Source organism: Engystomops pustulosus, chromosome 2 (genome assembly GCF_040894005.1).
Source record: "Engystomops pustulosus chromosome 2, aEngPut4.maternal, whole genome shotgun sequence".
Lineage (NCBI taxonomy): Eukaryota > Metazoa > Chordata > Amphibia > Anura > Leptodactylidae > Engystomops > Engystomops pustulosus.
Genome location: NC_092412.1, coordinates 3,449,472 through 3,462,945, shown reverse-complemented (window position 1 = coordinate 3,462,945; position 13,474 = coordinate 3,449,472). Strand labels below are relative to the sequence as shown.

At 51.2% G+C, this 13,474-nt stretch overlaps 2 protein-coding genes across 3 annotated transcripts in view; both read right to left on the bottom strand.

Moving 5' to 3' along the window:
* Positions 1–1,049: 1,049 nt before the first annotated feature.
* LOC140117141 (uncharacterized) lies at positions 1,050–11,476 on the bottom strand. The gene is made up of 2 exons (XM_072133599.1): positions 11,351–11,476; positions 1,050–4,009 (listed from the first exon to the last, which is right to left on the bottom strand). The coding sequence occupies exon 2, from the start codon at positions 3,971–3,973 to the stop codon at positions 1,127–1,129; it is 2,847 nt and encodes a 948-aa protein (XP_071989700.1). The 5' UTR covers positions 3,974–4,009; positions 11,351–11,476; the 3' UTR covers positions 1,050–1,126.
* An 822-nt stretch (positions 11,477–12,298) lies between these two features.
* FHIP1B (FHF complex subunit HOOK interacting protein 1B) overlaps positions 12,299–13,474 on the bottom strand; it is a 60,801-nt gene continuing 59,625 nt past the window's right edge. For both annotated transcript variants that reach the window (XM_072133597.1, XM_072133598.1), the window contains 2 exons: positions 12,692–12,892; positions 12,299–12,450 (listed from right to left, as the gene is read on the bottom strand). Coding sequence is in view for 1 of the 2 variants with exons in the window: in XM_072133598.1 (XP_071989699.1) it covers positions 12,879–12,892 (14 nt within the window). In the remaining variant the exon portion in view is untranslated. The remainder of the gene's footprint in view (positions 12,451–12,691; positions 12,893–13,474) is intronic.

Genomic DNA, 13,474 nt, shown 5'->3' with positions numbered 1-13,474 from the left:
GGGGGGATGTGTAGATGACACTGTTATGGGGGATGTGTAGGTGACACTGTTACGGGGGATGTGTAGATGACACTGTTACGGGGGATGTGTAGGTGACACTGTTATGGGGGGATGTGTAGGTGACACTGTTATGGGGGGAGGTGGAGGTGACACTGTTATGGGGGGATGTGTAGGTGACACTGTTATGGGGGGATGTGTAGGTGACACTGTTATGGGGGGATGTGTAGATGACACTGTTCTGGGGGATGTGTAGATGACACTGTTATGGGGGATGTGTAGGTGACACTTATGGGGGGATGTGTAGATGACACTGTTATGGGGGGATGTGTAGATGACACTGTTATGGGGGGATGTGTAGATGACACTGTTATGGGGGGATGTGTAGGTGACACTTATGGGGGATGTGTAGGTGACACTGTTATGGGGGGATGTGTAGATGACACTGTTATGGGGGGATGTGTAGGTGACACTGTTATGGGGGGATGTGTAGGTGACACTGTTATGGGGGGATGTGTAGGTGACACCGTTATGGGGGGATGTGTAGGTGACACCGTTATGGGGGGATTTGTAGGTGACACCGTTATGGGGGGATGTGTAGGTGACACCGTTATGGGGGGATGTGTAGGTGACACCGTTATGGGGGGATGTGTAGATGACACTGTTATGGGGGGATGTGTAGATGACACTGTTATGGGGGATGTGTAGATGACACTGTTATGGGGGGATGTGTAGGTGACACTGTTATGGGGGGACGTGTCTCCTGTGTTGGTCTCTGTTGGTGCCGGTAATTCTAGATCCTCCTGTAATGTAATCGAGGACAATCGTCTTGTGTGGCGGCAGATTCCTGGGGGAGGGGTCTCGTGTCTGTGGCCCCCGGGGGCAGAAATACCAGAACACACAGCGCTCCAGGACACGGACAGCAGAAGTTTTCCTGTTATTACAATATGGCTTCATTATATAGAATGTTGAAATGGCTGATACCAGAGAGTAATAGAAGGGCTTATATAAATCACCAGACAGGACCTTTCCTTCCACCATTTAGACGTCACTTTATTCAGAGAGTCCCCCTGGGATTCCCCATTAGTCCTAGCTTGGCCCCGCCCCCGAGGACCCTCATGGGGTGTGGTCAGTCCTCCTGGTACTGATATAACTTGATACAGTTGTGCATGCTATCTGCCACCAGTAGGAGGCCGTCCTGCCACAGGGCCAGGCCCCGGGGGCTGCTGAGACCCTCCTCCACAATGACCAGGGCCACCCTCCTGGGGGGGTAGTAGATGATACGATGTGTTTGTGCCCAGTCCGCCACCAGGACCCCTCCCTCACTGTCCATGCACACCCCCCAGGGGTTACATACTGCGGGGCCTGGGCCAGACTTGAGCCCCAGGACCTTGAGGAGCTGCCAGTTGTCCCCCAGGACCTTCACGCAGCAGCCTCCATCTAGGCCCCTCTCAGACACAGCAAGGAGCCCCTGACTGTTGGAGGCCACCAGGTAGGGCTTGTTGAACCCTGGGACCACGGTGCTTTCCTTCTGTCGGCCGCTGCTGGTGTCCAGGGTCAGGGCACAGAGGGTCCCCAGCTTCATGTCCGCCACTACAAACTCATCCCTGTAATTGGCGGTGATGCCTCGTGGAGCGCCCCAATTCCTGGACAACACATGCAGGAGGCGGCCATGTTTACTATACACATCCACGGAGCGGTCACTGGAGTTTGTCAGGGCCACCAGGCCACGGTTACTCACCGCAACGTCAAAGTAATTCTTTGCTTGGAGTGAAAATTGCTGGAGAAGTTTCCCCCTGGTGTCCATTACCTGGAGCCGCCGGTTCCCATAGTCTACGATGTAGATGGAGCCGGTGGTGGTGGCAGACATCCCATGAGGCAAGTTTAACTCTGCTCGGCCAGATCCAAACTTACCGAACTGTCTAACGAGTTTAGTGGCTCCATCTCCTACTCCATCCGATGGACAGTCCATGAGGTTGGGTTCACTCCTGCTGAGGCATCTAAGGCGAGGCTGAGATACTTTCGCAGGCTTCCTGGAGTACTGAGAAGACTTGACCCGGACCCGGATCTCACGGAGAGAGCTTGAGGGTGTGGAGGCGGCCACACTCCGTGGATTAGACCATGTGCTCGAAGAACTAGACACTGAGTCTCGTCTCTCCTTGGCAGACATTGGTCTTGTGGACCTAGAAGGAGCAGTTTGTGGCCGGGAGACCTTCTCAATGTACATCATGGAGGACGAGCGGGGCACAGGCTTCCAATAACTTTGTGGCCTTTGATTCCTCAGTTTAGCCCCAGGCCTTGGCTTCCCGTCTGGAAGGGCAGAAGTTTGTTGCTTGGATTTCACCTCAGATTTTTCTGCGTTTGCCGTTATCACTGGGGGTCGTTTTCTGGATTCTCTGTTGACTGGATTTGATGAGCGGGAAAATGTGCTGGACTTGACCTCGGTCTGATTCTTCTTGGGAGTCTCGATGATGAAGGTGTAGGTAGATGCCACACTTTCACATGGAGAACATGACCTTAGAGGAACATTCAGGAAGTCTCCACTCAGGGAATCCGAGGTCTCATCAGACATCCGCATGTAGTCTATTCCTGAGGTCGATGGGTGGGGTGTCACTTGAGTTGCACTGATCTCCAGATTTTGTTTATTTAGCTTGGACACCTGAGGGATTTTGGTGGATTCTTTGGGGTTTTGAGTATTGGAGTCCATTGAGTTCCATCCAGTGCCCTGTTCTCCATTGCTTGGCTTTTTGGCTGATGGGACTCTGCTGTCTCTGATGGCCAGTTGTCTGCAGGCCTTGGGGTCCTTTACACCATCTGTGTCCATCTCCTCCATAGTATCTTCTGAGCTTCCAGAATTGTCTTCACACACGTAGGCGGCAGTTGCTCGGAACAATGTGCTGTGGTCAGGGAAGATTTCATCACCTCCTGAGTCCTCATGTCTGGTGTTGGAGGAAGTTTCCTTTAAAGTCTCTTCCAAGTTGCTTAGGATTTCGGATTCCAGCATTGTCATGGTCTCCTTCCTCATCTTGGAGTGATGTTTTGTGGATGATGGGAGTTGTTGGGATATTTCCCTTCTGGGGTGGCCTCTGGTTCCTTTGTTGGTGAGGGGCTGGGTGGAACGTTTACTACTCAGGTCACTGTTGACCACCCCGGCTCTTGCTCCATGTGGCTTTTTATTTAGCCTCTGCGCTGAGCTCTTGTTGCCAGAGATCCATATTTTGGTGGCTGCTCGAGGACTTAGGGCTGCACTATCAGCCTTCATGACGGCCAGATCTCTAGGAGAAAGTCTTTGGTTGTCAAGTTGTCTCTTCTGATCCAGAGATGAATGGTTTGTGGTGGTGGATGCAGACTCCGGGTCGCTGTCATCGTTCATCTCTAACCCATCATGGTCATGAGACATATCCTCCCACGGCGGCATCTCATCACTTAGTAGAATTGGTTGGTTTGTTGCCTTCTTGAAGTGTTGTGATTCTACTGTTTGGTCGAGACAAGGAATAGAGAGGCCAAGCGGTTGTGCCTCACACTGAATCTCCCCCAGGATAGCGCTCTCCAGAGGCCGAGGAGTGAAGTGCACCTTTTTTAAGTTGATGTTGATACTGTTCTTCTTGGAGAAGATGTCGGAGACCGTTCCTTGGAGTTGCCTCACCACGACCTCATGGTTATTGGAGGTGACCAACGCCTGCTTGAGCTGGGAGGACACGTTGCAGATTTTGTGGACCATGCTGTTAATCTCACAGACCCCATTCTGTAAAGCAATCTCGTTGTCTCTCTGGATGGTGGACAGCTGGTCCCTCAGATGTTGATGCTCCTCCTCTACATGGTTCAGGATGGACTGCTCCTGTTTGAGGATAGAAAGTAGAGTCTTCTCAAAGGACTTGGACACCCTCTCATGGTCCCGTGTCTGCTGAGCCTTAATCTGTTCAAGTTCTTGGCAGGTTTGAGCAAGTTGACGCAGGAGAGAACTGAAGTCACTCATTATCACGGCTCCAGATCTTAGTGTCGGGGGAGCAAACTGCAAAAAACAAGGAGAAACAGTCAGACCCGAAAGCTTCAGAATGTAGGGTCATGGTGTGGACGCAGTGCACCACATCTATAGAAGTGCATGAAGGAGTTCTGGTTCTGCTGTGGTCCCTGTCATGGAGCTGCAGTATATTCCTATGGAGTGTGAGCTCAGATGTTCAGTGATCTGCCAGATCAGGAGTGGAGGCTTGTGGTGTAAGAAGATATCAGACACATCATAGATTATACATGAGGTGAGGCTGAGATACTGGAGATGAGGACACAAGATCCGCACACAGGGGACACTGTGTACATATAGGATGTATGTGACATTACAGCAGCGCACCCCTGCCTTGGACCCTTATGTAATAATATGTATCTCTGTATAACATCGTCCCAGCTGACCACCCAGATCTAAAACCAATCACCTAGTTTCAGATCTTCTGGAAAGTTGGGTGAAAGCCCCTATAGACACTATTACAGCTCCCCTCAGCTGCCTTTACTTCCCTTTACCCTCACATGGCATTTCCTGTTTCCAAAATCTGTTCCATGCTCCGAGCAGTATGGGAGGCAACCCCTGAGAAAGCTGGATGACCTCCTGCAAGGTAGCAGAGAAACCACCTACCAGGAGTCTGGGTGACCGCCCCTGAGGAAGCTGGGAGACTGATATAAAAAGGGTGGAAGACCACCCCAGAGGGAGTAGAGTAATCACCCCAAGGAGTCAGGGGGACCACCCCTGAGATTGCTACCTTAGGGGCGGTCAACAAGCTGAGTAAACACAATAAAGAGTCTGGATGACACTCCTTCAGATCTGTCTCACACCTTCCCCAGGAAGGTTGGATGAACGCTCCTGAGATAGCAGAGTAACCGCCAAAAGGAGTCTGGGTGACCACCCCAAGGTAGCAGATCACCCACCCAGAAACTCTCGGTGACGTAGTAGATCAACCAACCCAAGAAGTGACTGACCATGAGAAAGCTGAGTGACCCCTGTGTACCCTCAGCACCTGTCACTCACCTGTACATACACCTGAGATCATATAGAGACCCCTGTGTATCCTTCCTCCTGTCACTCACCTGTACATACACCTGAGATCATATAGAGCCCCCTGTGTATCCTCAGCACCTGTCACTCACCTGTACATACACCTGAGATCATATAGAGACCCCTGTGTATCCTTCCTCCTGTCACTCACCTGTACATACACCTGAGATCATATAGAGACCCCTGTGTATCCTCAGCACCTGTCACTCACCTGTACATACACCTGAGATCATATAGAGCCCCCTGTGTATCCTCAGCACCTGTCACTCACCTGTACATACACCTGAGATCATATAGAGCCCCCTGTGTATCCTCAGCACCTGTCACTCACCTGTACATACACCTGAGATCATATAGAGCCCCCTGTGTATCCTCAGCACCTGTCACTCACCTGTACATACACCTGAGATCATATAGAGACCCCTGTGTATCCTCAGCACCTGTCACTCACTTGTACATACACCTGAGATCATATAGAGCCCCCTGTGTATCCTCAGCACCTGTCACTCACCTGTACATACACCTGAGATCATATAGAGCCCCCTGTGTATCCTCAGCACCTGTCACTCACCTGTACATACACCTGAGATCATATAGAGACCCCTGTGTATACTCAGCACCTGTCACTCACCTGTACACACACCTGAGATCATATAGAGCCCCCTGTGTATCCTCAGCACCTGTCACTCACCTGTACATACACCTGAGATCATATAGAGACCCCTGTTTATCCCCAGCACCTGTCACTTACCTGTACATACACCTGAGATCATATAGGGCCCCCTGTGTATCCCCAGCACCTGTCACTCACCTGTACATACACCTGAGATCATATAGAGACCCCTGTGTATCCCCCCTCCTGTCACTCACCTGTACATACACCTGAGATCATATAGAGACCCCTGTGTAACCCCAGCACCTGTCACTCCTTTGTACATACACCTGAGATCATATAGAGACCCCTGTGTATCCCCAGCACCTGTCACTCACCTGTACATACACCTGAGATCATATAGAGACCGCTGTGTATCCCCAGCACCTGTCACTCACCTGTACATACACCTGAGATCATATAGAGACCGCTGTGTATCCCCCCTCCTGTCACTTACCTGTACATACACCTGAGATCCTATAGAGACCCCTGTGTATCCCACTCCTGTCACTCACCTGTACATACACCTGAGATCATATAGAGACCCCTGTGTATCCCCCTGCTGTCACTCACCTGTACATACACCTGAGATCATATAGAGGCCCCTGTGTATCCCCCCTCCTGTCACTCACCTGTACATACACCTGAGATCATATAGAGACCCCTGTGTAACCCCAGCACCTGTCACTCCCCTGTACATACACCTGAGATCATATAGAGACCCCTGTGTATCCCCAGCACCTGTCACTCACCTGCACATACACCTGAGATCATATAGAGACCGCTGTGTATCCCCAGCACCTGTCACTCACCTGTACATACACCTGAGATCATATAGAGACCGCTGTGTATCCCCCCTCCTGTCACTTACCTGTACATACACCTGAGATCCTATAGAGACCCCTGTGTATCCCTCTCCTGTCACTCACCTGTACATACACCTGAGATCATATAGAGACCCCTGTGTATCCCCCTGCTGTCACTCACCTGTACATACACCTGAGAGCATATAGAGGCCCCTGTGTACCCCCCTCCTGTCACTCACCTGTACATACACCTGAGATCCTATAGAGACCCCTTTGTATCCTCAGCACCTGTCACTCACCTGTACATACACCTGAGATCATATAGAGCCCCCTGTGTATCCTCAGCACCTGTCACTCACCTGCACATACACCTGAGATCATATAGAGACCCCTGTGTATCCCACTCCTGTCACTCACCTGTACATACACCTGAGATCATAAAGAGAGCCCTGTGTATCCTCAGCACCTGTCACTCACCTGTACATACACCTGAGATCATATAGAGACCCCTGTGTATCCTCAGCACCTGTCACTCACCTGTACATACACCTGAGATCATATAGAGCCCCCTGTGTATCCCCAGCACCTGTCACTCACCTGTACATACACCTGAGATCATATAGAGCCCCCTGTGTATCCTCAGCACCTGTCACTCACCTGAGATCATATAGAGACCCCTTTGTATCCCCCCTCCTGTCACTCACCTGCACATACACCTGAGATCATAGAGACCCCTGTGTATCCCCCCTCCTGTCACTCACCTGTACATACACCTGAGATCATATAGAGACCCTTGTGTATCCCCAGCACCTGTCACTCACCTGTACATACACCTGAGATCATATAGAAACCCCTGTGTATCCCCAGCACCTGTCACTCACCTGTACATACACCTGAGATCATATAGGGACCCCTGTGTATCCCCCCTACTGTCACTCACCTGCACATACACCGGAGATCATAGAGACCCCTGTGTATCCCCCCTACTGTCACTCACCTGTACATACACCTGAGATCCTATAGAGACCCCTGTGTATCCCCCCTCCTGTCACTCACCTGCACATACACCTGAGATCCTGTAGAGACCCCTTTGTATCCCCCCTCCTGTCACTCACCTGCACATACACCTGAGATCCTAGAGACCCCTGTGTATCCCCCCTCCTGTCACTCACCTGTACACACACCTGAGATCATATAGAGACCCCTGTGTATCCTCAGCACCTGTCACTCACCTGTACATACACCTGAGATCATATAGAGACCCTGTGTATCCCCCTCCTGTCACTCACCTGTACATACACCTGAGATCCTATAGAGACCCCTGTGTATCCCTAGCACCTGTCACTCACCTGGACATACACCTGAGATCCTGTAGAGACCCCTTTGTATCCCCCCTCCTGTCACTCACCTGCACATACACCTGAGATCATAGAGACCCCTGTGTATCCCCCCTCCTGTCACTCACCTGTACACACACCTGAGATCATATAGAGACCCCTGTGTATCCTCAGCACCTGTCACTCACCTGTACATACACCTGAGATCATATAGAGACCCCCGTGTATACTCAGCACCTGTCACTCACCTGTACATACACCTGAGATCAGAGAGACCCCTGTGTATACTCAGCACCTGTCACTCACCTGTACATACACCTGAGATCATATAGGGACCCCTGTATATCCTCAGCACCTGTCATTCACCTGTACATACACCTGAGATCATATAGGGACCCCTGTGTATCCTTCCTCCTGTCACTCACCTAAACATACACCTGAGATCATATAGAGCCCCCTGTGTATTCCCCCTCCTGTCACTCACCTGTACATACACCTGAGATCATATAGAGACCCCTGTGTATCCCCCTCCTGTCACTCACCTGTACATACACCTGAGATCATATAGAGACCCCTGTGTATCCCCAGCACCTGTCACTCACCTGTACATACACCTGAGATCATATAGAGACCCCTGTGTATCCTTCCTCCTGTCACTCACCTGAACATACACCTGAGAACATATAGAGACCCCTGTGTATCCTCAGCACCTGTCACTCACCTGTACATACACCTGAGATCATATAGAGACCCCTGTGTATCCCCCTCCTGTCACTCACCTTTACACACACCTGAGATCATAGAGACCCCTGTGTATCCCCAACACCTGTCACTCACCTGTACATACACCTGAGATCATATAGAGACCCCTGCGTATCCCCAGCACCTGTCACTCCCCTGTACATACACCTGAGATCATATAGAGACCCCTGTGTATCCCCCTCCCTTCACTCACCTTTACACACACCTGAGATCATAGAGACCCCTGTGTAACCCCAGCACCTGTCACTCCCCTGTACATACACCTGAGATCATATAGAGACCCCTGTGTATTCTCAGCACCTGTCACTCACCTGTACATACACCTGAGAACATATAGAGACCCCTGTGTACCCCCAGCACCGGTCACTCACCTGTACATACACCTGAGATCATATAGAGCCCCCTGTGTATCCTCAGCACCTGTCACTCACCTGTACATACACCTGAGATCATATAGAGACCCCTGTGTATCCTCAACACCTGTCACTCACCTGCACATACACCTTAGATCATATAGAGCCCCCTGTGTATTCCCCCTCCTGTCACTCACCTGAACATACACCTGAGATCATATAGAGACCCCTGTGTATCCTCAGCACCTGTCACTCACCTGTACATACACCTGAGATCATATAGAGACCCCTGTGTATCCTTCCTCCTGTCACTCGCCTGTACATACACCTGAGATCATATAGAGACCCCTGTGTATCCTTCCTCCTGTCACTCACCTGAACATACACCTGAGATCATATAGAGACCCCTGTGTATCCTCAGCACCTGTCACTCGCCTGTACATACACCTGAGATCATATAGAGACCCCTGTGTATCCTTCCTCCTGTCACTCACCTGAACATACACCTGAGATCATATAGAGACCCCTGTGTATCCTCAGCACCTGTCACTCACCTGTACATACACCTGAGATCATATAGAGACCCCTGTGTATCCCCAGCACCTGTCACTCACCTGTACATACATCTGAGATCATATAGAGACCCCTGTGTATCCTTCCTCCTGTCACTCACCTGTACATACACCTGAGATCATATAGAGACCCCTGTGTATTCTCAGCACCTGTCACTCACCTGTACATACACCTGAGAACATATAGAGACCCCTGTGTACCCCCAGCACCGGTCACTCACCTGTACATACACCTGAGATCATATAGAGCCCCCTGTGTATCCTCAGCACCTGTCACTCACCTGTACATACACCTGAGATCATATAGAGACCCCTGTGTATCCTCAACACCTGTCACTCACCTGCACATACACCTTAGATCATATAGAGCCCCCTGTGTATTCCCCCTCCTGTCACTCACCTGAACATACACCTGAGATCATATAGAGACCCCTGTGTATCCTCAGCACCTGTCACTCACCTGTACATACACCTGAGATCATATAGAGACCCCTGTGTATCCTTCCTCCTGTCACTCGCCTGTACATACACCTGAGATCATATAGAGACCCCTGTGTATCCTTCCTCCTGTCACTCACCTGAACATACACCTGAGATCATATAGAGACCCCTGTGTATCCTCAGCACCTGTCACTCGCCTGTACATACACCTGAGATCATATAGAGACCCCTGTGTATCCTTCCTCCTGTCACTCACCTGAACATACACCTGAGATCATATAGAGACCCCTGTGTATCCTCAGCACCTGTCACTCACCTGTACATACACCTGAGATCATATAGAGACCCCTGTGTATCCCCAGCACCTGTCACTCACCTGTACATACATCTGAGATCATATAGAGACCCCTGTGTATCCTTCCTCCTGTCACTCACCTGTACATACACCTGAGATCATATAGAGCTCCCTGTGTATCCTCAGCACCTGTCACTCACCTGTACATACACCTGAGATCATATAGAGACCCCTGTGTATCCTCAGCACCTGTCACTCACCTGTACATATACCTGAGATCATATAGAGCCCCCTGTGTATCCCCAGCACCTGTCACTCACCTGTACATACACCTGAGATCATATAGAGACCCCTGTGTATACTCAGCACCTGTCAGTCACCTGTACATACACCTGAGATCATATAGAGACCCCCGTGTATCCTTCCTCCTGTCACTCACCTGTAAATACACCTGAGATCGTATAGAGCCCCCTGTGTATCCTCAGCACCTGTCACTCACCTGTACATACACCTGAGATCATATAGAGACCCCTGTGTATCCCCAGCACCTGTCACTCACCTGTACATACACCTGAGATCATATAGAGCCCCCTGTGTATCCCCAGTACATGTCACTCACCTGTACATACACCTGAGATCATATAGAGACCCCTGTGTATCCTTCCTCCTGTCACTCACCTGTACATACACCTGAGATCATATAGAGACCCCTGTGTATCCTCAGCACCTGTCACTCACCTGTACATACACCTGAGATCATATAGAGACCCCTGTGTACCCCCCTCCTGTCACTCACCTGTACACACACCTGAGATCATATAGAGACCCCTGTGTACCCTCAGCACCTGTCACTCACCTGTACATACACCTGAGATCATATAGAGACCCCTGTGTATCCCCCTCCTGTCACTCACCTGTACATACACCTGAGATCGTATAGAGCCCCCTGTGTATCCCCAGCACCTGTCACTCACCTGTACATACACCTGAGATCATATAGAGACCCCTGTGTATCCCCAGCACCTGTCACTCACCTGTACATACACCTGAGATCATATAGAGACCCCTGTGTATCCCCAGCACCTGTCACTCACCTGTACATACACCTGAGATCATGGCAGATCCCCCTCGCTGTCTCTTCTGTGTACAGATCTGGTTACTAACAACAACTAGAGAGATCCTGTCTCCGGCTCCAGGATGTGTCCAGCAGCAGATGGGAGGGAGGGGACAGGTGCACAGAGACCAGGCGTGACCTACCTGTCTACCTGTGCGGGGGGGGGGGGCTCTGTGACTGTATATAAGAATGGGGGGTGGGGGGGATTATCTAGTGGAAGCTTTGACTAGTAAACAATGTGATTACTGGGGGGGGTGGTTTGCTTACAGTACTCTGTAATCTGACCCTCCACATGTGTCAGGACAGGTAACATCCAGGACAGGTAACATCCAGGACAGGTAACATCCAGGACAGGTAACATCCAGGGCTGTCATGTGTATGATACCTGGAGATCCGAGTCTTCAGCAGGAGCCAAAGCATCTTCTTCACACAGCAGCTGTTCCGGAGCACCACAAACACTTCATATCTCCGCCCTGGAGGCTCCACCCATTTAGTCCCACCCTAGAGGAGCCAGTAGCAGGACCCATAACACCCTCCCTCTTCACACTTTGCACTGCCCTGGAGAAGTTATCAGATGGAAGCAGAGCATAGACACTTCTCACCCAAAGAACCTCAGAACATACTTATCCCCACCCAGGAGCAGCCAATAGCAGAACCCTCAGCACCCGGGGAAGCAGAAACCAAAGATATTTAACTCCACCCTGGAGGATCCATCAGAAAGATGCAGAGATTACACCCTTAACACACTTATCTCTGATAGAACAATCCAGAACTTACCTCCTCTATACACTTGGTCCAGAAGAAGGAGTCACAGCTCCCCCTGTAAGTGCACGCAGTAAGCTCCACCCAGGAGGAGCAGGCAGATGGGTTCAGCTCTTACACCCCCTGCTCACTGAGCTTCACTTTCCTCATTTATGCACAGATGCAATGATGAATATAGGATTTATTGGTCAAGTCTAGAGAATTAAACCCTCCCCCCAATCCTCACACGGCCATCAGGTTCTCCAGCACGTTGGGCACCTGGCAGCCGAGGTCACTTGGTGCTTGGATGAGGAGTGACAGTATGGCAGACGTCCAGGTCTATGGATAAAACAGAATAAATACATGAGGTCTACCAAGGCAGCTAACAGCAAACACACAGCACAAGGGTGAAGCTACACCCTGCAGAAACCACAAGAGGCAGCACAGGGAGGGGGGAGGTGCACAGGGAGGGGGGGAGGTGCACACGGAGTGGGGGAGGTGCACACGGAGGGGGGGGGGGTACACAGAGAGGTGCACAGGGAGGGGGGTGCTGTGTGTGCTCCCCTCCGCCCTCACGTACCATCTCCGGAGGCCTGGCTGCGCCTCTCCTGCCTGGCATTGGGGGGGATGCTCCAGGATGCAGTGGTTGATGTATTTGGGGTGACAGTGCAGGGTGGCGCAGGCCTGGCACAGCAGGATTGGGCACACGTGGCAGGACTTCTTCTTAGACTTTGGCTCCAACAAGCAGCAAATCGGCGTTTTGGGTTTTATTTGAGATTTCCTAACAATGAAGTGAAATATCATGAGTGACACCTAAAAGCATTGAACACTAAGGCATCCCCCCACCTTGCCTCTCCTGTGTCTGTGAGACTGCGTGCTGTGATAGAGGAGGAGGGAGTGAAGCTGTGTCTCCTCTGTGACTGTGTGCTATGATAGGGGAGGAGGGAGTGCAGCTGTGTCTCCTCTGTGACTGTGTGCTGTGATAGGGGAGGAGGGAGTGCAGCTGTGTCTCCTCTATGACTGTGTGCTGTGATAGGGGAGGAGGGAGTGCAACTGTGTCTCCTCTGTGACTGTGTGCTGTGATATGATAGGGGAGGCGGGAGTGCAGCTGTGTCTCCTCTGTGACTGTGTGCTGTGATAGGGGAGGAGGGAGTGCAGCTGTGTCTCCTCTGTGACTGCGTGCTGTGATAGAGGAGGAGGGAGTGCAGCTGTGTCTCCTCTGTGACTGTGTGCTGTGATATGATAGGGGAGGCGGGAGTGCAGCTGTGTCTCCTCTGTGACTGTGTGCTGTGATAGGGGAGGAGGGAGTGCAGCTGTGTCTCCTCTGTGACTGTGTGCTGTGATAGGGGAGGAGGAAGTGCAG

What these genes read in the sequence shown, in the direction of transcription:
- LOC140117141 (XM_072133599.1), bottom strand. Translation starts at nt 3,973, where the DNA reads ATGAGTGACTTCAGTTCTCTCCTGCGTCAACTTGCTCAAACCTGCCAA.